This window comes from Ahaetulla prasina, chromosome 12 (assembly GCF_028640845.1).
Source record: "Ahaetulla prasina isolate Xishuangbanna chromosome 12, ASM2864084v1, whole genome shotgun sequence".
NCBI classification, from domain to species: domain Eukaryota; kingdom Metazoa; phylum Chordata; class Lepidosauria; order Squamata; family Colubridae; genus Ahaetulla; species Ahaetulla prasina.
In genome coordinates this window covers 13,550,267-13,573,786 of record NC_080550.1, presented here as the reverse complement: position 1 = coordinate 13,573,786, position 23,520 = coordinate 13,550,267, and the positions used below count along the sequence as shown (strand labels likewise).

The following is a 23,520-nucleotide window of genomic DNA, read 5'->3' as shown; positions in this document are numbered from 1 at the left end:
ACTACTGCGGATCACCAAACCCAGTGTTGTGAATGAGACAAACTCCGGTTAGCCTTTTCTGAGAGGATACGCTCCTGCTCCTGTTGGGAGTCGATCACACGCTCGATGTGACCCATAAGAGAGCTCTGGACAGCATCCAGGTGATCTGCCAGCCTTTGCATCAGCTCCATCTGATTTTGTCTCAGTTCAGCAATCTCCCTTTGCTGGGTCCTGAGCAGAGACATCAGCTCCTCCTGGTATTCAAGAGCATTCTGGAGGGAGAAGGCACAAGATAAACATCAGCCTGCTGTGATTTTCTGTGGATCATGCTGATTTTGTTCAGAGGAAATCCCACTGAGTTTGTCCCTCTGGTAGGGAACGAACTGGGCTCACCCACGGCGGACAGTCATTTGGGGGAAAGGCAGAAAAATATTCATAAATGACGCAAGCGAAGAAACATTTGGGAAGAAGCATTTATTTCAATTAAGATGGAGAGGTGTGGTAGCCTAGAGGTGGAGCTCTCGCCTCACAATCAGGAGGCTGTGAGTTTGATCCCTAGATAGGGGCAGATATTGCTCTTTCTGGGCACACTGAGAATATATCTGTTGAACAGAACTCTGCATTGGCGACAGGAAGGGCATCCGGCCATTAAAACACTCTGCTAGCTCCGTTAAGTTGCCCAGACTCCACCCCACAAGGGATTATGGAGTCATTAAATGAAGTGTCGGGGTTCCAAGTATCACCCCCAACCAAGTAAGATGGCCTCCACGGCTGATATGAAGATGATTTACTCCTGTGGCCTCAGGATCAGAACAACACTGAATGTCCATGTTCTAATTTGCCTCCTAAATACAGATTTCAACATTAATTGATTGTACCACTTTTAAATACATCAGTGTGGCTAGGCTTAACTTAGGCTGGATTGGGAGGCAATTATTTCAACAGCCTTACTTTCTCTTGATAGAAAGGCGTAATCAGGTGAATAGATCAACTCTTCAAGCAGTAGCAATAGCACGTAGACTTATATACCACTTCACAGTGCTTTACAGCCCTCTTTAAAGCGGTTTACAGAGTCAGCCTCTTGCCCCCAACAATCTGGGTCCTCATTTTACCGATCTCGGAAGGATGGAAGGCTGAGTCAACTTTGAGCCTGGTGAGACTCGAACTGCCATTGCTGGCAACTGTCAGTCAGCAGAAGTAGCCTGCAGTACTGCATTCTAACCACTGTGCCATCACGGCTTTTAAGGTAACTATATCAAGTTTTAAATTTTTAAAAAGACAAGCATGATCATTGAGGCAAATGATGAATAAAAATATCTAGGGACAGACATTATCGCGCAACTTCATTTCATCCCACAATCCCACAACAAAACACCTTATGCCACCAGACTTGAAATACTAGGTTTAGAAAATTTAGAACTCCGCCGCCTTCGACATGACCTGAGTTTAACTCATAGAATCATCTGTTACAATGTCCTTCCTGTTGAAGAGTACTTCAGCTTCAATCGCAACAATACACGAGCACACAATAGATTTAAGCTTATTGTGAACCGCTCCGATCTTGATTGCAGAAAATATGACTTCAGTAACAGAGTTGTTAATGCCTGGAATGCACTACCTGACTCTGTGGTCTCTTCCCAAAATCCCCAAAGCTTTAACCAAAAACTGTCCACTATTGACCTCACCCCATTCCTAAGAGGTCTGTAAGGGGCGTGCATAAGAGCACCAGCGTGCCTACCGTCCCTGTCCCAATGTCCCCTTTGATTGTATCCAATTCGTATAGTTATTTTATACTTATGCTTATATATATGCTTATATATCATATAGTTATTTCATGCTTATGCTTATATATACTGTTGTGACAAATAAAATAAATAAATAAATAAATTCTAAACCTCTGCAATTTTGGAAGAGGGGATAGGAACAGAAAGGCATTCCTTACGGGGAAGAGAAAGTGCGAAATAAATAAAAAAAGTTTGCACCAACCTGCTGATCGAAGGACCTTGGGGACTGTGGCGCATCCCTGCAACCGAAGAAAAGATGTTAAATGATGCGCTCTCACGATGACAACTTCAACTTAGATGGCTCTTCCCTCCACTGAAAACAACCCTCTTCTGATAATTTCTCACCCCAATAACCGAGCCAAGGACCTGTTTTCTCAATGCCAGAATGGCAACAGCAATAAAAGGAAGCACCTGATACTTATTTTGAATATAATCAATCCACATTTTCCATTCTAAAATATATTTTTCTTGTGTATAGTCTTTCAAGTAAGCAGAAATTTTTGCCATTTCTGCCAGATTTGATACTTATCGAATAGCTTATGAGTAAATTTAGGAAATATTTTGTATTAGATATATTTTTGAAGGAGAGGGGAATTGAGAGTGTGATTATGTGTGGGGTGACTAGAGATTATAATTTAGGAAATATTTTGGATTATGATTGTTAGTTTTGATACCCTGCATTTTGTTCTGGGAAGTCGGGGTGGGGGGTGGGGGGTAAGGGGGAGGGGAATTGGAGGGTTGAGAGTAAAGGATGGAGTGATGGTTAATGTACAGGGATTATTGAAGATGTATAAATATAATTAATGTAGGGTCGGGTCTGCCCAGTTACCATTTTAGAACGGTGGGGAGGGAGAAAAGAGGAGAGAGCAGGAGGTAGGAAAGAGGAGAAGAGGAAGGAAGAGGGGTAGAAGAGGGAGAAGGAGTGTAGGGTGGAGGGAGGAGAGGATGTAGATAAGAGAAGGAGAGGAAGGTCTGGAAAGTAGAAGAAGGTAGAAGAGGGAAGTGTTAAAAAGTGGGGTGGTGACTGGGCAAGCCCGACTAATTGTATATAACTGTACATTGGATGAGCTGTTTGATATGATTGTAAAAATAAAACTTTTTTATGAAAAAAATAAATAAATAAATAAAAGGAAGCACCTAAGTAAAAAAAGCCAAGGACAAATTCCTAGCTTAACGAAGACAGCCGTGGCTTCCAATTGGGTGCCTCCCCAGAGGTATGGCAGTATATCTCTTCGTATATAAAGCTGCAAGGAGGTTGATGTTTTAAAATAGGTTGAACTATAATGGTGGAATTGAATATCTCATTTGGGATTGATTGATAGATGGATGGCTAGACAAATAGATAAGAAGCTAGCTAGTATCTGAAAGGTTTCCCAGTATACAATATATGTCATTTCTGTTTTAATGTTCTAAACTCATGGGAGAAGTAGAATTCCGACATACGACTTGCTGGTTGGCAATGCCGCCTTTTGGCTTTTGTGCGCTCTGTAAGCAAGGCCGTGTTACGGTGACAGCCCCGGTGAAAAAGGGTATAGATTGTACAATTGTGAGACTCATCCCCAACAGCTTGTGCCTGTGTTCCAAAGTGAAGGGACGCAGGGCAGAAAACATCCTGCAGAAGACACAGCTCCACAAAACAGTCTTTGCAGCCGTTCCCAGAAAGCTCCATACTCATTTGCACCACTCAGATGACCCTGAGGACAGAGAGAAACCTCCAGTGGCCTCGACGACTCTCTAAAAGAACGCAGAAGACACAGCTGTCTGCTAGGAGGATAAATCCTTCCATTCCCCACCATCCAGTCAGAGCTGAAGAAGCTTCTTGGATGAGAAGTGAAACGTCTTCAAAGAAAAAAAAAAACCCCAGAAAGTCCAGTTGCCTCTTGAAAAAGCACCTTTGGGACAACCACAACCTGGATGACTGAGAATCTTCAGACATGTGAGACTAAAAGCTTATGGAAATGGTCTGTCTGGTCTGATCTTTCCTGTCTGTCTGTCTACCTATGCCTGCCATGTCTGTCTGTCTGTCTATCAACCACCATCTATTTGTCTATCTCTCTGCCTTTGTTAAAGTATTGAGATTTAAGAGCTGGCCAGTTGTAAAGCTGAGGCAACTTTAAAGCTGATGCGATGAAGATGTATCAGGATTGGTATAGCCCAGGGATCTGCAACCTGAAACACTCAAAGAGCCATTTGGACCCGGGAAAACACCGGGAGCCACAAAAACCCTTCCCATGCCCGGGAGCCACTCAAGAAATAGTGCCACTATTTCTTGAGTGGCTACAAAACTAGCATATGTAGTTGAATTAAACGTTCTGTTTTCTTCTGAAACTTTTCTTTTCTTGGATTTATCCATGGTTGGCCTACCGGGCGTTGAAGAGCTCAATAAATCGCGTGCTGGTGGGTGGTTGCGCATTGCCAGTTGTGATGCATATTTTGAGTGACAGGGAGCTGCAGCCGAGGGGTGAAAGAGCCACATGCGGCTCCAGAGCCGCAGGTTGCTGACTCTTGGTATAGCCAGTTGTAGACTATGAAGGGGTCCTCAAAAGTCTTTACCACTTTAAGAGGTGTTTATATAAGGCAGCCAGGAGAGGGCATATTTTCCCCTCCTTGTGTTCCGTATCCATTGCTAAGTTCTCCGGGTAGAGTTAAGAAGAAGATTGAGTGCTTGTCAGGTATTTGCCTATCGTGTATATTTCTGTATATGTCTTGTATATAAAACACTGTTACACATGTCTAAGTCTCTGAGTGCTGTGTTTTGCTCCTGGGTTGTCTCCTACTAGTAGTCACGCTGCAAACGCTCTGACAGCCTTTCTCTCTGATTGGTTGCTCAATGGAATGCCGCCGTTTCCAACCGCATAAACACACCAACCTGTCATCTTTCTTCCCCTTCCTCTTCAGCTTTGGGGAGGCCCGAGGAGAAACTTTGGCCTTCCAGTCCTTCACCGGCAGCCGCTGGGCAGTTACTTTGGTTGTGAACCCGCCCGAAGTGGTAGCCAAGCTTGCAACTTCATCATCGTGATCACTGCAGAGGGAAGAGAATGGAAAGTCCATTTGTGAGATGTCCCTGCAAAGGAGATTGTAAATAGGGGTCTCAGATCAACTTTAGCTCAGCAGTGGAATAAGGTGGAATTCATCACACTAATCAAGGAGAGAAACAACTTAGAATGAAGGAGAAATTTCCTGATAGTGAGAACAATTCATCAGTGGAACAACTTGCGAGCAGAAGTTGCGAATGCTCCAACACTGGAAGTTTTTAAGAAGATGTTGGATAACCATTTGTTTTGAAGTGGTGTAGGGTTTCCTGCCTGGGCAGGGGGTTGGACTAGAAGACCTCCAAGGTCCCTTCCAATTCTTCTCTTCTCTTCCATTTATTTCCATTCCATTCCATATTTTCTATTCTATTCTATTCTATTCTATTCTATTCTATTCTATTCTATTCTATTCTATTCTATTCTATTCTATTCTATTCTATTCTATTCTATTCTATTCTATTCCATTTATTTCCATTCCATTCCATATTTTCTATTCTATTCTATTCTATTCTATTCTATTCTATTCTATTCTATTCTATTCTATTCTATTCTATTCTATTTTTTGCGAAAACAGGACACACAAAGGGTCTGGGAGGCCTGCAGAGTGCTCCTGGGGGCCGGGGAGGGCAAAAACTTTTTTTTTTCTTGTTTAGATCTTTGAAAACATGGGTGCGTCTTATACTCCGATGCATCTTATAGTCCGAAAAATACGATAATTTTTTATGCAAGAACCTTTAAATGTTAGTCCCCTGAGACCCAAAGCCCAGTCTCTTATTTCTTAAGATGCCAGGGAAGAAAACGGTCTGAGTTTCTTTCGATGACAATGTTCCCTACTTCTGGGATTTTAGACTAGGCAGCACTTTCCTCAAATTCATTTGCCTTGCTGTGCTAGAAGCATCAAGGGAGGAAGCGAGAATGGCACGTAGCCCATACCTCTGCTCGGCACTGGCATCTTGGCTGTCGTGCTGCAACAAGCGGTAGGTATGCCTGTGACAAGAGCTCTTGTGCTTCTCTTCCACTTCATTCCTGGGGCTGCACAGGAAAATAAAACAGAAGACACACGTTGCATCTAACCCAAATGCATTCTTGTCTTATCCATTCAGGCGCCAAAGGTTTAAGCACTCACGCACATAGAAACCAGTGGAGTTCTCCTTTCTAGCGGAAAATGCTCTATAGCAGGGCTAGCAAACTCCCGGCCCGTGGGCCAGATGCATCACGCGCTGGCCACGGCACACCCGATGTAGCGAAGGGGGGGAAAAAGTCCTGATATGTCATGTGATGCCACTGTGATGACTTGAGTTTGACACCCCTGCTCTACAGGATTTCAATTTTATTTCGGACTCACTGTTGTGACCCAGGCCCAAGTAGATAGTAGTAGACGCAATCAATTCAAAAACAGACTTTATTAGAACTCATTCTCATTAACTCATTCTCAGCGTAGTCCAAACTAAATCAAAGTGAATTCTTCGTAACACAATTCTTCAGTCTTATCACCAACCTTGGTCTAATTAGGCAAACTGCCAAAGGCTTTTCTGGGCAAAAGTTCAAAAGCAGAAGACGCCAACAAGAAATAAATGCAGCAAGACAAGGAGCAATTCTATCAATGTTGTTTTCCAGCAAAGAGCCCAAACACCATTGCTGGTCTTTTAAGCCTTATGGGAGGGGCCAATCATCTCTTGGCCCTACTCCCGAGTCGTCCTCTTTGCTTGAGCTGCTCTTGCCTTCTGGCAGCTCTTCTCATGCGTGCATTAGGAACAGGCTCCTCCTGTTCCTCTGCCTCACTACTGTTAGCCGGATTCCGCACATCACTCCCAGATGGCCCTGGCCCCACCTCTGCCTCCGACCCAGCCCTCATCCGGGCCTTCTCCAGCCTCCAGGACTGGCCCACGTTCTTCTCAGCCTCATCGCTGTCTGACTCAGTTGCCAGCTCTGCAGGCTGCTGGCGGACTACAACAATTACATGCAGAGTTTTGGACTAAAAGAGTTTCTCTGAGTCATACTGTACCAGCAACACATCACATCCTACTTGTTTCCAATCACCTACTGTCACAAACTAAGGGATGGTCCCTTCCGGACCCCAGGGAAGAGCAATGGAGTCGACCTTACCTGTCTGCCATACTGTTCCTGGTCTCCCTGGTGATGTCAGGAGCGGCCGGCCACGGCTGACTCACCCCGCTATCCAGCGCCACATTTTCCTGAGGTAAGGCCGTCTCCAGCAGCGAGGGGGCGGTCAGCATGTCCACCTCATTGGGGGCCATGTCCAAGGAGTGATGGCTGGGTTCTGAACTGTGACGGTTGCGCGGAGAAAGCAAGTGGAGAGCGGAGGCCGCCGAAGCCATGCTGTCCGTGTGATGATTGGAGTCCAGAATTTCTACCGGCAGGCCAGACGGGGCCGCACCGAAACTGCGCTGCAGGGTCTCTGAGGCGATTTCAGGGATGTCCTGGGACATGGCGGTCGAGGCTGAGGAGATGACATCTGGGGAGCGCTCACGAGTTGGCGAGGACTGGGGTACCACCAGAGGCTCCACTTCCTCTTGCTCCAGAGCCAAAGGAGGAGGGTTCCCTGGGGAAACCTTGAGAAGAAAAACAAAGGATTCTCTTGATTCTCTTGTAGCATTCCTTACACCAGTGGTTCTCAACTTTTATAGTGCTGCGACCCCTTTAATACAATTCCCCACGATGTGGCGACCCGAACCGTAAAAATTTTTTTTAGGCAGCGATCTCAGCGCGCCTCAGCAGGGGAAAAAAAGCGGCAAACTGTTTTTTTGAATTTATCGCGCCTGAAGCCGTATTGGCTAGCGATCTGAACTGCTTCCGATTGCCTTGAGGACGGAGGCATTAAAGCGGAGACTCCTCTCCTACTAAGTTTATCGCGCCTGAAGCCAGATTAGGCTAGCGATTGGGAGTGATTGCAGCTGGCTTGAGAGGGAGACATCAGAGCAAAGATTTCTCTCTTTTTTAATTCATCGCGCCTGAAGCCAAATTCGCGATTCTTCGACTCGCAAGTATACTTCCCATATTTCCGATGGTCTTAGGCGACCCCTGGCAAATTGTTATTCGACCCCCAACGGGGTCGTGACCCACAGGTTGAGAGCCGCTGCTTTACACAATCCTGGAAAATTGATCCCAACATCTCTCGCCTACCTTCCCCTTTCCATTAACAGGGCTGGATGATAACAATGATGGTTTAGTTCACAAAATGTAGAATGAGCAGTAGATGTATAGCTCAGTGGTGAAATCCTCTGGCGATTGCTACCGGTTTGCTGCTGGCGCATGCGCAGTGTGCACCAAATGCAGCTGCACACCAAAAGCATGCAGCGCGTGGACATGCATAGTGCATACCAAATGCAAGCTTTGCATGGAAAAAGGAGGCTCTTTCACCTTTTGGCCAAAATTGTGGAAACCTTTTGGGGAAAGTGTATTTTCTAAAACTGGCTAATAACACCACTTTTTTGTGGGGATTAGTACCATAAAATAATATATCAATGGAAAGATAATTTAATCAAGAATATAATGCAATAACTTTCATGAAGGATTTGCTATTAGAATAGCAGTTACAGTATAAAGAAGGAAAGTGAAACACGTAGAAAAAAGGAGATACACAAAAATGATCACCCTAAAAAAAACGAGATATACAAAAATGACCACCCTAAAAAAACGATATACACAAAAATTATCACGATAGAAAAAAGGAGATATACAAAAATTATCACCATGTCAGTTAGTTGGGTAACCTTTAGCATGAATTATGGCCTTACAACGTCTTCCCATGGAGTGAACCAAGACTTTTAGTTCTGCAGCTGTTCTAATGTGAAACCAAGATTGAAGGATTGCTTCTATTAACTGGGTCTTATTGCTGGGTCGCTTCTGACTAACAAGTTTCTTTCGTCGGCTCCACTGATGTTCAATTGGGTGAAGGTCTGGGCTATTCCCAGGCCATTCCAGCAGTGGAATAGGATTATCTTGAAACTCCCCCCTCCCCCAAAAAAGTGTTATTAGCCATCAAACCTCAAAAATACACTTTTCCCAAAAGGTTTCCACAATTTTGGCCACTACTGTATGCACAAAAAATGTCTGCTTAAAAAATCAACAGTTAAGTTAGAAAGCGCAGGGGAAGTCAGGTTACCGGAAACCATCAGGACCAGACAGCCTGGGCAAGTAAAGGCACGGATGTTGCAAGGAAGGTGTAGGGGGAGTTGAGAAGAATCATGATGGTCTCAAGGAGACAATCTACCTTACCGGGATGGGGACCTTTGGGGTCAGTTTGTCAGGAAGGCCTGGGAGCAGGACAGAATGGTTCCGCGGGCTTGCCTGGAGACTCCCACTGCTGCCACTCAGGGTGAGATTGGCATCAAGCTGCATCTTTGGGCTTAGGGACATGTCCTCCGATGGCCTGGCGCAGGCAGAAAGGAAGAGGAAGACCAGAGTTAACAGATAGAGGACCCTGTTCTGACCTAGGCCCCGTTAAAAAGCAGGAAGCAGAGTTGTGGTCCCGGCAAAACCTCTTTCATTTACACGACTGTGAATTCCTTTCATTCACAGTCAGCAAGGCCTGTCCAAACAGTTTTTCAAAGGAATATTTATCAACACAGACCTTATCTCGCCTGGAAGGCTTCCAAGTAACTAGTTTCCAAACGCAGTACAAGGCAAAACTTGGCAATCTCTCAGAAGTCACAGAACAAACAGTTTCCTGCAAAAGCCCACTCCCCGTTCGCTCCTCTTTTGTTTCCAATGGGAGGGGCCAATCCCCTCCAAGGTGTGGCTTTACTCCCAAGTTGACCCTGCTTTCTGAGTTGTTCTTGTCTTCTGGCAGCTCTTATGAGCTTATGAGGGCCACATACTGCCGAGTTGGCCTCAATCAATCAATAAGGGGCTTTTAAAGGGGGGGAGGGGATTGACGGGTAGGGGGAGTGACCCGTCGGGGAGGGTATGTCCAGTCCCAACGCGGGCTCACGACACTATTTCACTTGGTCCGAAGACGGGGCGGGAGGGGATTGTACAGAGCGGAGAACATTATTCCATCTGTACGGTGAGTGGGAGGGGCAGATATGGCGGAGGCAGGGGGCCGTATCGCTCTTTGGGAGCACGTGTTCGATGTTTAAAAGCGATCACGTGCTCCGGCCCCCCAGTCCTCACTCGTTCCCCGGATGGTCAAGACCCTCAGAGCTTGGGTCTTAGGCTGATGCTTTGCAATGCCCGGTCCGTGGTTAACAAGGCTCCCCTGATTTGTGATCTTATTCAGAGGGAGTCCGCGGACCTTATGGGCATTACGGAGACCTGGTTGGGCACAGAAGGGGGTGTACCCCTGGTCGAACTGTGCCCTCCGGGTTTCCGTGCATTCCATCAGCCGAGGACCCAAGGTAGGGGTGGGGGGGTGGCGGTTGTGATTAAAGAAAGTCTGGAGCCGAGGGTGTTCCTCAGATAGCTGGCTGTGAATCCCTCCTTGTGAAGTGGGGCCACCGGAATCAGATGGGGCTGTTGATCACGTACCTGGCTCCTTGCTGCGTGACTACAGCCCTACCTGAACTGCTAGAGGTGCTTGCTGGCGTGGCGGTGGAGATCCCCAGACTACTGGTCTTGGGGGATTTCAACCTGCCATCTGCCGGCTTGTCGCCGACGGTGGTTCAGGAGTTCCAGGCCTCCATGACGGCCTTGGACCTGATTCAAGTAACTGATGGCCCTACACACATTGGGGGAGGCGCGCTAGACTTGATTTTTATCTCTGGTCAGTGGGTAAATGATCTGGATTTAGGAGATTTAGTGAAAGAACCGGTGTCATGGTCAGATCATTTTCTTCTTCGCCTAGACTTTCAGACCGCCGCTCACCACCGCGGGAGCCGGAGCCAATGCGTTGGTCCCGTCCCAGGCGCCTGATGGACCCGGAGAGGTTCCTGACGGAGCTTGGGCCGCTTCCTGAGGATCTTACCCACGGCACGACTGAAGAACTGGTTGCGGCCTGGGAACGGGCTGCGGCTGGGGCTTTGGACCGTGTCGCTGCGACCCCTGCCCCGGCGTAGATCTCAATTGGCTCCCTGGTTTTCCGAGGAGCTGAGAGAGATGAAACGCCGGAGAAGACGCCTAGAGAGTGTTTGGAGGTCTAGCTGTTCCGAGGCTGATCGGACACTAGTGAGGTCCTTTACTAGGACCTACCTAGTGGCAATGAGGAGGCGGCGTCTCGTTTCCACCCTCATTGCATCGGCAGATAACCGCCCGGCCGCCCTGTTTCGGGTGACCCGTTCCCTCCTTCCTCAAGAGGGACGGGATGACCTGCAGGGACGAGCTGAGGAGTTTAACGGTTATCTATACGATAAAATCGTTCAGCTTCGGGATAGTTTGGACCAAGATTGCGATGATACAGCCGGGACGACAGAGGCGCGTCTTGTTGAGGTTATTTGGGATGAGTTTGATTCTGTGGCTCCCGAGGACATGGACAGGTTGCTGGGGAGGTTACATGCAACTACATGTTTACTGGACCCGTGCCCTTCCTGGTTAGTGCTGGCTGCTCAGGAAGTGTCACGAGGCTGGCTCCAGGGGATTATAAATGCTTCTTTGTTGGAAGGGTTTTCCCGCCTTGAAGGAGGCGGTGGTGAGACCTCTCCTCAAGAAGCCTTCCCTGGACCCAGCTATTTTGAGTAATTATCGTCCAGTCTCCAACCTTCGCTTTGTGGCGAAGGTTGTTGAGAGTGTGGTTGCATGGCAGCTCCCCCGGCACCTGGAGGAAACTGTCTATCTGGACCCGTTCCAGTCCGGCTTCCGACCCGGTTATAGCACGGAGACGGCTTTGGTCGCGTTGGTGGATGACCTCTGGAGGGCCAGGGACAGGTTGCTCCTCTGCCTTGGTCCTATTAGATCTCTCAGCGGCTTTCGATACCATCGACCATGGTATCCTGCTGCGCCGGTTGGAGGATTGGGAGTGGGGGCACCGTTTATCGGTGGTTCTCCTCCTATCTCTCTGACCGGTCGCAGACGGTGTTGACAGGGGCAGAGGTCGTCCTCGAGGCGCCTCACTTGTGGGGTGCCTCAGGGTCGATTCTCTCGCCCACCCTGTTCAACATCTATATGAAGCCGCTGGGTGAGGTCATCAGTGGTTTCGGGTGAGTTACCATCTGTACGCTGATGATACTCAGCTGTACTTTTCCACCCGGACCACCCCAACGAAGCGGTCGAAGTGCTGTCCCGGTGCCTGGAAGCTGTACGGGTCTGGATGGGGAGAAACAGACTCAAGCTCAATCCCTCCAAGACGGAGTGGCTGTGGATGCCGGCATCCCGGTACAGTCAGGTGGATCCGCAGCTGACTGTTGAAGCAGTTAGTGGCCCCAAAGGAGGCGGTTCGCAACTTGGGTGTCCTCCTGACGGACGGCTGTCTTTGATGAACACCTGGCGGCCGTCGCCAGGAGGGCCTTTACCAGGTTCGCCTGGTTCGCCAGTTCGTCCTTCCTTGATCGGGATGCCTTATGCACGGTCACTCACGCTCTGGTTACGTCTAGGCTGGATTATTGCAATGCTCTCTACATGGGGCTGCCCTTGAGGTGCACCCGGAGGCTGCAGTTAGTCCAGAATGCGGCTGCGCGAGTAGTAACGGGAGCCGCTCGTGGCTCCCACGTGACACCGCTGCTCCGTAGCTTGCACTGGCTTCCTGTGGTCTTTCGGGTGCGCTTCAAGATTTTGGTAACTATCTTTAAAGCGCTCCATGGCTTAGGACCCGGGTACTTACGAGACCGCCTGCTGTTACCTTTTGCCTCCCACCGACCCGTACGCTCGCACAGAGAGGGTCTCCTCAGGGTGCCGTCCGCCAAACAGTGTCGGCTGGCGGCCCCCAGGAGTAGGGCCTTCTCTGTGGGGGCAGTGACGCTCTGGAATGAACTTCCCCCCGGTCTGCGTCAAGTGCCCGATCTTCGGACCTTCCGTCGTGAGCTCAAAACATATTTATTCATTAAAGCGGGACTGGCATAATTTAGTGATGTATTTTAATTGGGGTTTTAATATTTTTTAACTTTTTAATTTAAATTTTAATAATCGGCCTTTAAAATTTGCTCTTTTTAATTGTTGTTTTAAACTGTATATATCTTTGTTTTTACTTTGGCTGTACACCGCCCTGAGTCCTTCGGGAGAAGGGCGGTATAAAAATTTAATAAATAAATAAATAAATAAATCCTCTTCCTTAATTGAAATCACAGTTGTAGTTCAACCCGCGATTGAGACTTACCTGGGAAGGGGGGGCTCGACGACCGAAGTACTGCTCATGGTGGTCACAGCAGTGAGGGAACTAATACTGCTTCCGGGAGATCCCGTGATCTGGTACAGATGACAGAGTGGGGTTATTTGAACGCGAACCAGTAGCAAAAATCCCTGCCCCCCCCAACATGCCCAGATGAGCCACGCGATCATCAGAGGTCTTTTTTTTTTTTAAACTTTTAAAAGCATTTTTTCTTTGGCCGAAAAAATGCTTTTAAAAGTAAAAAAAAAAAAAGCCTCTGATGATCGTGCAGCTCAGCTGGGATTGTAAGGGCCTTTTAAAACCTCTTCAGCGGAAGGCCCTGGTGATCCCAGCTGAGTTGCCTGATCATCAGAGGCTTTTTTTTTCTTTTAAAGGCAAAAAAAATGCTTTTAAAAGAAAAGAAAAGCCTCTGACGATCAGGCAACTCAGCTGGGATCGTCAGAGGAGCCTTTTAAAAGCATTTTTTTCTATAACCTCTTCGGCCGAAAAAATGCTTTTAAAAGTAAAAAAAAAAAGTTGGCCACGCCCACCCAGTCACATTACAATCCCTCCAAGCCACGCCCACAGAACCGGTAGTAACCAATTTTACATTTCACCTGCTGCAGAGAAGTGCTGGGAGTCATGAATGCGTCTGGAGTCATAAGTTTAGGTTTGGTGTCGTTCGATGGCGGGAGGAAGTCTACGGGCACAGACAGTTCCGAAATGCGTCGCAAGTCTGACTGGGAACCGTGGATGGATCCCTTCTCAGAGCCTCGGCTTTCCATGCCTATGTCGGCCAGGTGATCAGGGAAGGCTTCGCAACATAAAGGGACAGATTAACACAAAGGCGTCAGGCGCGAAGAATTAGGATCACTGGTTAAATCCCAGTTCAGAAGATTTATCGCTCAAGCCTATACAAAGAATCCAGTCAACTAACTGCTAGCACTAAACTGGCGCTACAAACGACTTAGTGGAATTCAATGGTGGTGTGTTTGGAGCATTTGTGGAGATGTAACGACTCGAAGCTGAGTCCTCTCTTGACTCAACCCCCTTGGGCTCTGCCTCTTCTTCTCCTAAGCAAAAGGTATGCAAAGAGGGAAAGAAATGGTGGGACTTACTTTCAGTTAAGTGTGAGTAAGTCAACACAGTCGAAGGGAAGACCTACCCACCCTAAAGATTTGGCAAACAGGAAAAAACCCCTCAAAACGGAGCTTCAACACATATCCATGATTGGAAAGACAGGCTCTTTCCTCTAACCCTCCTCTCTATAACCAACCAGAGAATGCAGCAAATCTAGGTTACCCCGGCAAAGGTTTGGCGACATTTTGCAGTAATGTTTTGAACTGAACATATAGTAGGAGTGTATTTATGATAAACCAGTGACTAATTTGAGGTATAAGTACATTTTTCCTTTTCCCTTTTTAGTTTGTATGTTTTGCTAGTGGGGATTGTCTTTAAAAAAAAAAAAAGCTTCTTCAAAAAGTATAAACATTATTTTGCTAATTGTGTATATTTTTTTAAGAAAAAAAGAGGGAGGGAGGGAGGAAGGAGGGAGGGAGGAGGGAGAGAAAGGAAGGAAGGAGGGAGGGAGGAAGAAGGAAGGAGAGAGAGAGAGGAAGGAGGGAGGAAGGAAGGAGGAAGAAGGAAGGAAAGAAGGAGGGAGGAAGGAAAAAATGAGGAAGGGAGGAAGGAAGGAGGAAGGGAGGGAGGACGGACTGCTTCATACTATAAATTCAAACTTGGAAACCAAATTTATAAAAAAAAAACAAATGCACAGATCTAATTTATTCACAAATGCACATATCTTGATCATAAATTATCTAGATATGCGCACTGGTACTAAATTTCTGATTTTTTAAATTTGTACATCTTTTTGTAAACAGCAAGCAAGAAACAAAAGAGGAAAGTTTCTCCAGGCTCTGCCCAGACTTTACCTGGAAAAAAGAACTTACCAAAGTCTTCACGGGAACCATGAGGAGGGAGTGGAGTGACTGTATCTGGACTATGGAGGGGCTGGAACCTTATCTGGACATCCTGAAGGGCCCTGCAACATTTAGGCAAATGGCTCCAGGTTACACACTTTGCCTGGCACCACCGAAGCGCTTGTTCCACGTAAATCTGCCTCGTGCAAAACTAGTGATGCCCCTCACATCAGCACCTCAATATCAGCGGTCGTTTCACATTATATTACTACTGGTTCGCTGCGCCTGGTTCACACACGCCCTTGCCTTCCGCACATGGGCCCAGCCTCAAAAACGTGGAGGGCAATTTTCTTTTTGCTTCTTAAGTGCCACATATTTTAGGTGGGGAAGTTGGGAGGGGGTTGTTGCTGGAGCGGTAGAAAGTTAGTCATAACAACATTCCATATTCAAGGACATCCTGCATCTGACGGAGACTGCCTGAAGATTGTATCCAATTGAGTGCGAAGAGTTGATTGGACAATGTGATGAACTTGTGGGTGTGGGGCAGGGCTGTGAGCTGTCAACTGGGTGTGGAAAACCTGGAAGCTTTCAGTTTCGGGTTTTCCCAGCTGTGCCAACATGACATCTCTAATAAATTGGAACTTGTGAGGTTCCTCAAGCCTCAGAGCCTTATTTTGTTGGGGGTGTTCCTTGAAACCCTGACAGATGGCATAGAGCCGGGGCGGTTGGGCAGGCCGACCCGCAATTTCCGCTATGAGTTCGTGCGAACCGGCTGAATACCACCTCTGCTCAACGTTCATTCCACGTAGAATGAAGTCCATAAAATAATAATAATAAGAGGGAAGACGCTGAAAATAACTTACTTGGTGTGGACACAGAAGAGTTTGATCAGCACCCCTGCTGCAGAGCCTGAAGCACCTGAACCTTGAGCGCCTTCTGAAAAAAAAAAAAGAAGCTGAGGGAAGAAAATAAAACTTTCCATCTTGTCACCACCGCAGCCAGCCAAAACCGCAAAAGTATAGGACACACTGATGGCTAACCTTTTTGCTGTCGCGTGCCAAAAGTGGGAGGAGCATGGTGTGTGTGTGTCTCTCTCATGCATGCCCACACCTATAATTCAAAGCGTGCATGACCCCCCCCCGCGCTCCCCCCACTTTTGGCATGGTGGGCCCAGTAGGCCCGTTTTTCGCCCTCTCCAGGCTCCAAAGGCTTTCTAGGAACCTGGGGAGGATGAAAACAGCCTTCCCCACCCCCAGAAGCCCTCTGGAGGCCGGAAATGGCTCATTTGGAGGCCGGAAATGGCCCGAAAATCAGCTGGCCGGCACGCACATACACGCTGGAGCTGAGCTAGGGCAACGCTTGCATGCCCACAGATGATCTGAATGTTAACAGGCGAGGAATAAAAGTCAGTTTAGCTTCATACTGTGAAGATTTTGCTACTGGAAATGGGCAATCTAAAAAGGGGGACTGACTCAAACGGATGGAGGAAGAGGCTAGTCCTGGTCTGCAAAGACTGTGCAAGAAAACCAGCGTCTGGAGAATCTACAGAAGGCCTGCATAGCAATTATCTATCAAGAAGGGAAGTTAATAGAAGAGAGGATTTGCAAATTTGATATTATTACAACTGATTTGGATTATTGAAGGAGATCTGAAAAATAAATTTAAAGAAATATATTTCTTGTGATAAAATGGTAAAATGACTAGCAAGGAAATAAGAAAAGATAAATTGGTCCATTTAATAAAATATTAAATTATAATAGGAAATTAGGAATTGATGGAAAGGACTGTTTTCAGATTAAAGGGTTGTAAATTGAAAAAGGGAATGAGAGAAAATAAATTGATAATAATGAAAGATTTGGGGTTAGGGCAAATGGTAATATTGTTTATGTATTAGATAAGAAGTGGAAGGAAAATAAAATAAAAAAGCAGAGAGAAAGAATATTATGAAAAAAAATTGAAATATATAAATCGTGTTTGGGGATGTTATAAACCAGGGGTCTCCACCCTTGGCAACTTTAAGCCTGGCGGACTTCAACTCCCAGAATTCCAAGCTGGCTGGGGAATTCTGGGAGTTGAAGTCCGCCAGGCTTAAAGTTGCCAAGGTTGGAGACCCCTGTTATAAACTGTATAAGTTTTTTTGACTTGGTCAATGCTCTGTTCAGAGAAAATACATTGTTTGTTTGTTTGTATGTGTGTTTGTTTGTTTATTTGAAAAAAATAAAAAAAAATTCTAAAAAAAAAAGGTCGGCAGAGCGTCTGCTTGGAGTCTGCTTGGCCAACATGCCAATAGAAAACTGAGCGAGAGAGCCCTTTGTTTTTGATCATGCCCAACTCTTGTTCTGTGTCCAGAAATGATGTCTCCTGGGCGTCTTCATCTCAGGGAAGAGGCATCCATCTTTTTACTCACCAGCACTGATGCCATCACTCTCCTCTTCTCCTGAGAGGACCTCGGTGTGCCTCAGTCGGCAGCGGCTGACCATTTGGATGCCAAAGCTTAGGACCGGGTGAGTCAACAGGAACTCTGAGATGGAGCTGAAGTAAGCTTTGCCCTCTTCTTGGTTCTGGACAAGCTCCATCACATATAAGACCTGTGAAAGATAATGCGTTGCATTAGAGGCTGCAAGAGGAGACAACGGTCTCAATCTTGGCTCAGGAAGCAGGTAAAGCTCAGCAGAGCAGGAGAAAAGTTGATTGTTCTCCTTGGTCCAGGAGAATCTCCATTCCCTCCCCACTCTTGGGGGAAGGATATTGCAAAATCTCCATTCCCACCCCACTCTGGGGCCAGCCAGAGGTGGTATTTGCCAGTTCTTCGAACTACTCAAGATTTCCGCTACCGGTTCTCCAGAAACTGTCAGAACCTGCTGGATTCCACCTCTAGATTCACTTAACAACTGGGGCAAGAAAGCCCAAACTCACTTAAGAAATGTCTCACTTAACCACAGAAATCTGGGACTCTATTGCGGTCGTAAGTCAAGGACTAGCTGTACTGCTTTAATAACACTTTGTTGTCCATTCATTACCAGATAAATGGCCACATAAATCATTTAAATAAGTACGTCATAAAATAAACAAAGGACCATATGCAGGTGTTGCTTAATCAAGTAGCTACCATCAGTTCCAGATGGACTTTCACTATAGTAACAGAAGACAGGAAGTACTAAAATGTCTAATCTACCATGGTAGAAACAGAACTAGGAGGTGGGATTGTATGGAGCCAGGGTGATATGCAGTCAAAATAACATTCCTTTCTCAGAGAGTCAAGGACATCTTGCCCTGCATCTGGAGGGGTGTGACTGGGAGGCATCTCCAGTTGGGATGGTGCTTTGATTGGACAATGTGATGGACATGTGGGTGCTGGGCAAGGCCTTGAAGTTTCCTTTGGGTGGGGAAAACCTGGAAGCTTTCAGATTCGGGTTTTCCGAGATGTGCCAATATGACATCTCTAATAAAATGGAACTTTGAGGAAACTCAAGCCTCCGGAGTTTTCTTTTGTTGGGGGTGTTACTTGGAAGCCTGACATTAACCCGAATCTGACAATTTTTGTATCCCACAGTCATCTGTTCTGCAGGACAGTAAGATGGGTGGCGAATAAATTTAATAATAAATAAAATAAAATTCGAATGCCTACCTTTCTTTGCACATCACTCAAAATTAGATACTCGGCTGAGAGATCCAGGCAGACCTTCAGACTGGGAGGGACGCTCACAGAGCTAAATATATCTGGAGAAAACCTGAAATTGACCGAAAAAAGAGCAGTCATGACACACTGGTGAACTTACTTATTCAGCTTCTTTTTCTTGGAGATCCGATTCCCCCAGTCCCACTAAAGGAATGTCAGCTACAGTAGGGGACTCCAACCTTGGCAACTTTAAGCCTGGCGGACTTCAACTCCCAGAATTCCCCAGGCTTAAAGTTGCCAAGATTGGAGACCCCTGAGCTACAGGAACACTTACTGAATAGTCTGGAGGCAGGTCCATGAGACGGTGCACCACATTTTCAGCTCTTGATTCTGATCTGCTCCAGTGATCAGAAACCTCCAAAAAGGAACCCTGCCGTAATGAATGGACAGGAAGAAAACTGCCTCAGCCCACAAAAAGACTGTTGTTAAGAAAATGTGGTTTGCAACAAGGAAAAAAAACCACACACAACTCCTCCAGCCATAGTAAATTAATACGGTCAATCATAACTTTAGCAAATCGGAGTCAAGCTTGGGAAGATAAAAAGATCTTTCCCGCAAGTGGAAATCTCGGATATTCCAGGAAGTTTTAATTACATAAAGAGATCTCTTCTGTCAAATATCCACCTAAACACACATTGATAGGGCACATTATAGCAGAGAGACAATACTGCTCTGCCACAACTCATTTTTGAGTTCCTGCTCTATTTTCTACAGCCCAGCCTCACAACTGCAGGACCCTCCTTAAGAATGCAGGGCGGTGGGTGGGCCTGCAGCTATTTTCTTCCCACTGGCAAAGAGTCCCTTAACCCCCTTCGTATAGACCAGGATCATCACTTACTCTGGATCTTGTTTCTTATGGTTGTCACAGAAGAGCAAACAGGAAAGAGGCCTGCCCTCGTGAGGTTTCCATTCATGGAGGCACCGACTGAAGAAAACAAACAAACCATGGTTAGAGTCACACTTCATTCCAAGCCAGTGTTTTAGGCATGCCTTCCTGAAGAAGATTCTAATGGCTATGTTCACTTTACCCATTAAAGATGTGTGATCTGCAGTTTATGAACTACAACCGCTAGGTCCACATGAAGGGAATTGCAAGCAAGCCACTTCTCTACATGTGAAAATGTAGAGGGTGCTTGACAGACCAACTTTTAAATCGTTCTAACAATGAAATTGTTTCTACAACCCAGGGAAAGTTTTAGACATACCATATCTTTTGGACTCTAAGATGCACTTTTTTGTCTCCCAAAAGGGAGTGAAAATGTCTTTGTCTCTTATAGACTGAATATTGCCAAAGCCCCGCTCATGCACTGGCTGTTTTTCGGCCTCCGCACATCCCATTTTCGGGCCTTTTTTTGGGGGCCCATTTTTGAGGCTTTTTTTTTTCCCCGGCCTGTTTTCTAAGCTTTTTCCAGCCCGTTTTCACGGCTTTCTTCAGCCTGTTTTCGGGGCTTTTTGTCCCATTTTGAGGTTTTTTTGGGGCCTGTTTTTGAGGCGTTTTTCAACCTGTTTTCAAGGCTTTTTTGGGGTCTTTTTTCAGCCTGGTTTTTCACAAAAAACGGGCCAAAAAAAGCCCCCCCACAAAAGGCCCGAAAAAAAGGGAGGCCAAAAACCTTTTTTTGTTGTTGTTTTCCTCTTTTAAATTTAGGTACGTCTTATAGTCCGAAAAATATGGTACTTCAGCTTTCTCTGTGAGGAGAAATATTGGCACTCTCTGAGCTCGGTTGTTTTCTTGCAGACGTTTCATTACCCAAACTAAGTAACATCATCAGTGCTGGTAAGGAGTGAAGTTTGCTCTTACTAGCATTGATGATGTTACCTGGTTTGGGTAATGAAATGTTCACAAGAAAAGAACCAAGCTCAGGGAGCCCCAAAGCCTCATTTCAACCCTGAGGTACAAACATTCTCCTTTATTGACAAGTTCTCTGTTTCTGAAATTACCTTGGCTCATCTTGTCCGTCTATGTAAATCTGCCAAAATTTGACGTAGCCATCATGGCTTGCTGTAGCCAAGACAGTTCCATCAGGAGAAAGCGCTCCCTCACTCAGGCGCTATAAAAGAGCAAGGGGTAAAAATATAGCAGTCATCTATATTTTGCAGCACAGTTGAAATACAATAACAGCCATCTTTCTGCTATTCTGGATGGGGATGGGACAAGGCTATTTTTTAAAAAATAAATTTTTAAGTAGTTTTTTTTTTTTTAACATACATATGTGCTTAGTGAACAGTGTATAATCTGGGTCGCTGTACTTTATACACAATACTAATAACAATAATAATACTGTTTAGGTATACACAATCATAATCTTTCAACTTCTAACATTTACATATACATAGTAATTATAATGTATTCAATTATGTTTCAGTATACGTAATGCTATTTTCCAATTCCTACTTTCTACCTCTATTTTCTAACCCTTAATGAAGCAATTGCCATATTAAGAAGTATTCTATATCTATCCATCATCTCTTGCCGATTTTAATATTTCAACTCTTATTGACTTTTTGGTAAATCTTCAATACTCCTCCCTTGGGATCTTGTATCTCCTTACATCCCTTATATTAAGTCCGAGTATTTCATCTGCCTCAACATCTAACTCTTGCTGTTGAGTCTCTAGAGCACCTGTCAGTAATTCTTTCATCACTTCTAGGAGATCTTTCTCTTTATCCTCTTCTATATTTTGACCTCTTAAAGAGTAGTCTACCTGTTGCATTTTAAGAATTTTTGCTGTCCCTTCCGTATCTTTATCTGCTTGTGACATTTGTTGATTTAACTCCTCTGTTCTTTCCTCAGCTCCTTCTGATTTTTCCTCTATTTTCTGGATTTTTTGTTCATCTTTTATTGTCGTTTGCTGAACGTTTTCTAGTCTCACATCTGTATCATGCATCAAAGTCATCATCTCCCTATGATTTCTTGTCAAAGTTTCTTGAATACATTGAAGCGTCAATAACATTTCTTTTAGAAGTGTATTTGTTTTTTCCTGTTGAAACATTTTGCATTAATTTAATAAGCTAAATGTTACTCAATAATCCACCAAAATCCAAATTGTCCAGAAACACCAAAAAAGTCAAATTAGCTCAGTCCCGGAACTGTTCACAATTTTTATAGTCCTCAAAATCTTCCAATTTGCTCCCTCTAAGTTATCCAAATTTGTAAATCTTGTTTAATTTTTCTTCTTTCGCCTCGTAGAATGTTCTAGCAGATATTGTTGATAATCCAGAATGGCCCACCAAATTTCCCCAAATCTCATTAATCCACAAGTCAAGTATCCAGTTTCAATGGTAATTTCTGTTATAGTCCACCTTGCCACCTTGTCCACCTCTTCAAAAGGCTCATCAGCTACTCCCAAGCAGCCAAAAAGCATAGTATATCTTTTTTCACCAGTGGGTGGCATCCCAGCTCTAAGTTTCGGCATTAAAGGAAGTGAAAGTATAACAGCTGATTGTCAAAAGGGGGGTGGGGGGGAGAGAAACATTTTTCTTTATATAACTTCTTCCAATAGTCAAACAATATTATCCACAATTTAGGTCACTTTTCACAATACTACAGGTTCCAGTCCAGTCTTTCTATATTTTAAAATTTTGTAGTCTTCCGTTAAAATTTATTTTTCTTTTGGGTCTGTAATCTGTCTCCATGTATTAGTTCGCTGCTTTCTCAACGTTTTGGAGAGTCTTTCTTTTAAAAAGTCTTTTGTTTGAGTTTAAGTCTCTAATATAGAAGTTGAAAACCATCTCTCTCAGTTCTCTATTCGGTTGCCCCAAGCTTCGTTCTGGCCATAATGGCCATTTCTCTTCCTTGTTGATAGGGAAGGTGCCTAGGATTGAGCGAACCGCTGCTCTCTTGAGATCAGCCAGGGATCCGTCCTTTCTTCGTCACCCCTCCAGGATGATTTTAGACCCTTAGGGCCTCTCAATGAGGATTGACCAGGAATTTGCAGAGTCCCGCTATCCCGACTGTCTCACTGTGACGCCACACCGGAAGTGGGGCAAGGCTATTTTTTTAATAGCCTCTCTTCCAATAACATTTGCTAGGTCTATTTGTACATAAAAACCAGATATCCTGGCTGAAGAAGTCATACTGTTCCTACTGGTAGCATGCTGGTGGCCCAGTATGGACAGTTACACAAACTGGGAGGTAGAAAACATCATATGAGATCAAGATCCAGAATTAACAGTGAAGCAGAACCAAAAGATTCAGGATCAACAGCTAAGAAAATCCCCAATTTGAAACGGATGATGTGAGGACATTGTTCCTAGATTATGGGAGGACACTTCAGCAAAATCCTGAGTTTAATTTAAAACTCTTCATGGGTTATTTTCCCAATCACAGCTCACTCACATCCCGGCTTACTATGTGCAAACGCCAGCAATAACTGCAAAAGAATGTCTTGCTTTTAGTGTCATCAGCCATCCGAACCAAGGCCAAGAGGAATACTTGAGGTTCATGAATTAAGACACACAGAACAGAGAGCTAGAATACCTCGGTCAAAAAGTGTGCCCCTACACCAAGACAATGGCTGAATGTTTACCGTGCTATGACCCTTCACCACAATGTAGCCTTCCTTGATGTTGGTTACTTCCACTGGCCATGAACTATGGTTGGCTCGGATTATGTCAAGGTCACAGACTTCAGCCTGCCAATACAAAGGGAAAAGATGAGCAAAAAGTACATGCTAAGGGTCAGTTAGGAATCATCCCAACAGGTTGATGTCTATGGAGATTCTCGGTCATCTAGGTCATGGTTGTCCCAAAGGTGCTTTTTACAAAAGGCAACTGGACTGGGTTTTTTTTTCCCCTGAAGACATTTTGCTCCCCACCCAAGAAGCTTCTTCAGTTCTGATTGAATGTTGGGGAATAAATCCTACCTATCTCAGGTAGTCTATAGGTACTCCTTGACTTACAACCATTCATTTAGTGACCATTCAAAGTT

The 23,520-nt window shown here is 45.3% G+C and overlaps 1 protein-coding gene across 1 annotated transcript in view; it reads right to left on the bottom strand.

The window, feature by feature from the left end:
• EDC4 (enhancer of mRNA decapping 4) overlaps positions 1-23,520 on the bottom strand; it is a 46,817-nt gene that overhangs the window by 13,086 nt on the left and 10,211 nt on the right. The window contains exons 7-22 of the mRNA XM_058155057.1: positions 23,120-23,224; positions 20,532-20,641; positions 19,432-19,518; positions 18,868-18,963; positions 18,543-18,645; positions 17,322-17,502; positions 15,778-15,850; positions 14,945-15,036; positions 13,610-13,806; positions 13,002-13,090; positions 9,035-9,188; positions 6,902-7,368; positions 5,729-5,827; positions 4,633-4,785; positions 1,966-2,002; positions 71-251 (exon numbers count right to left, since the gene is read on the bottom strand). Coding sequence (XP_058011040.1) covers positions 71-251; positions 1,966-2,002; positions 4,633-4,785; positions 5,729-5,827; positions 6,902-7,368; positions 9,035-9,188; positions 13,002-13,090; positions 13,610-13,806; positions 14,945-15,036; positions 15,778-15,850; positions 17,322-17,502; positions 18,543-18,645; positions 18,868-18,963; positions 19,432-19,518; positions 20,532-20,641; positions 23,120-23,224 — 2,224 coding nt within the window. The remainder of the gene's footprint in view (positions 1-70; positions 252-1,965; positions 2,003-4,632; positions 4,786-5,728; positions 5,828-6,901; positions 7,369-9,034; positions 9,189-13,001; positions 13,091-13,609; positions 13,807-14,944; positions 15,037-15,777; positions 15,851-17,321; positions 17,503-18,542; positions 18,646-18,867; positions 18,964-19,431; positions 19,519-20,531; positions 20,642-23,119; positions 23,225-23,520) is intronic.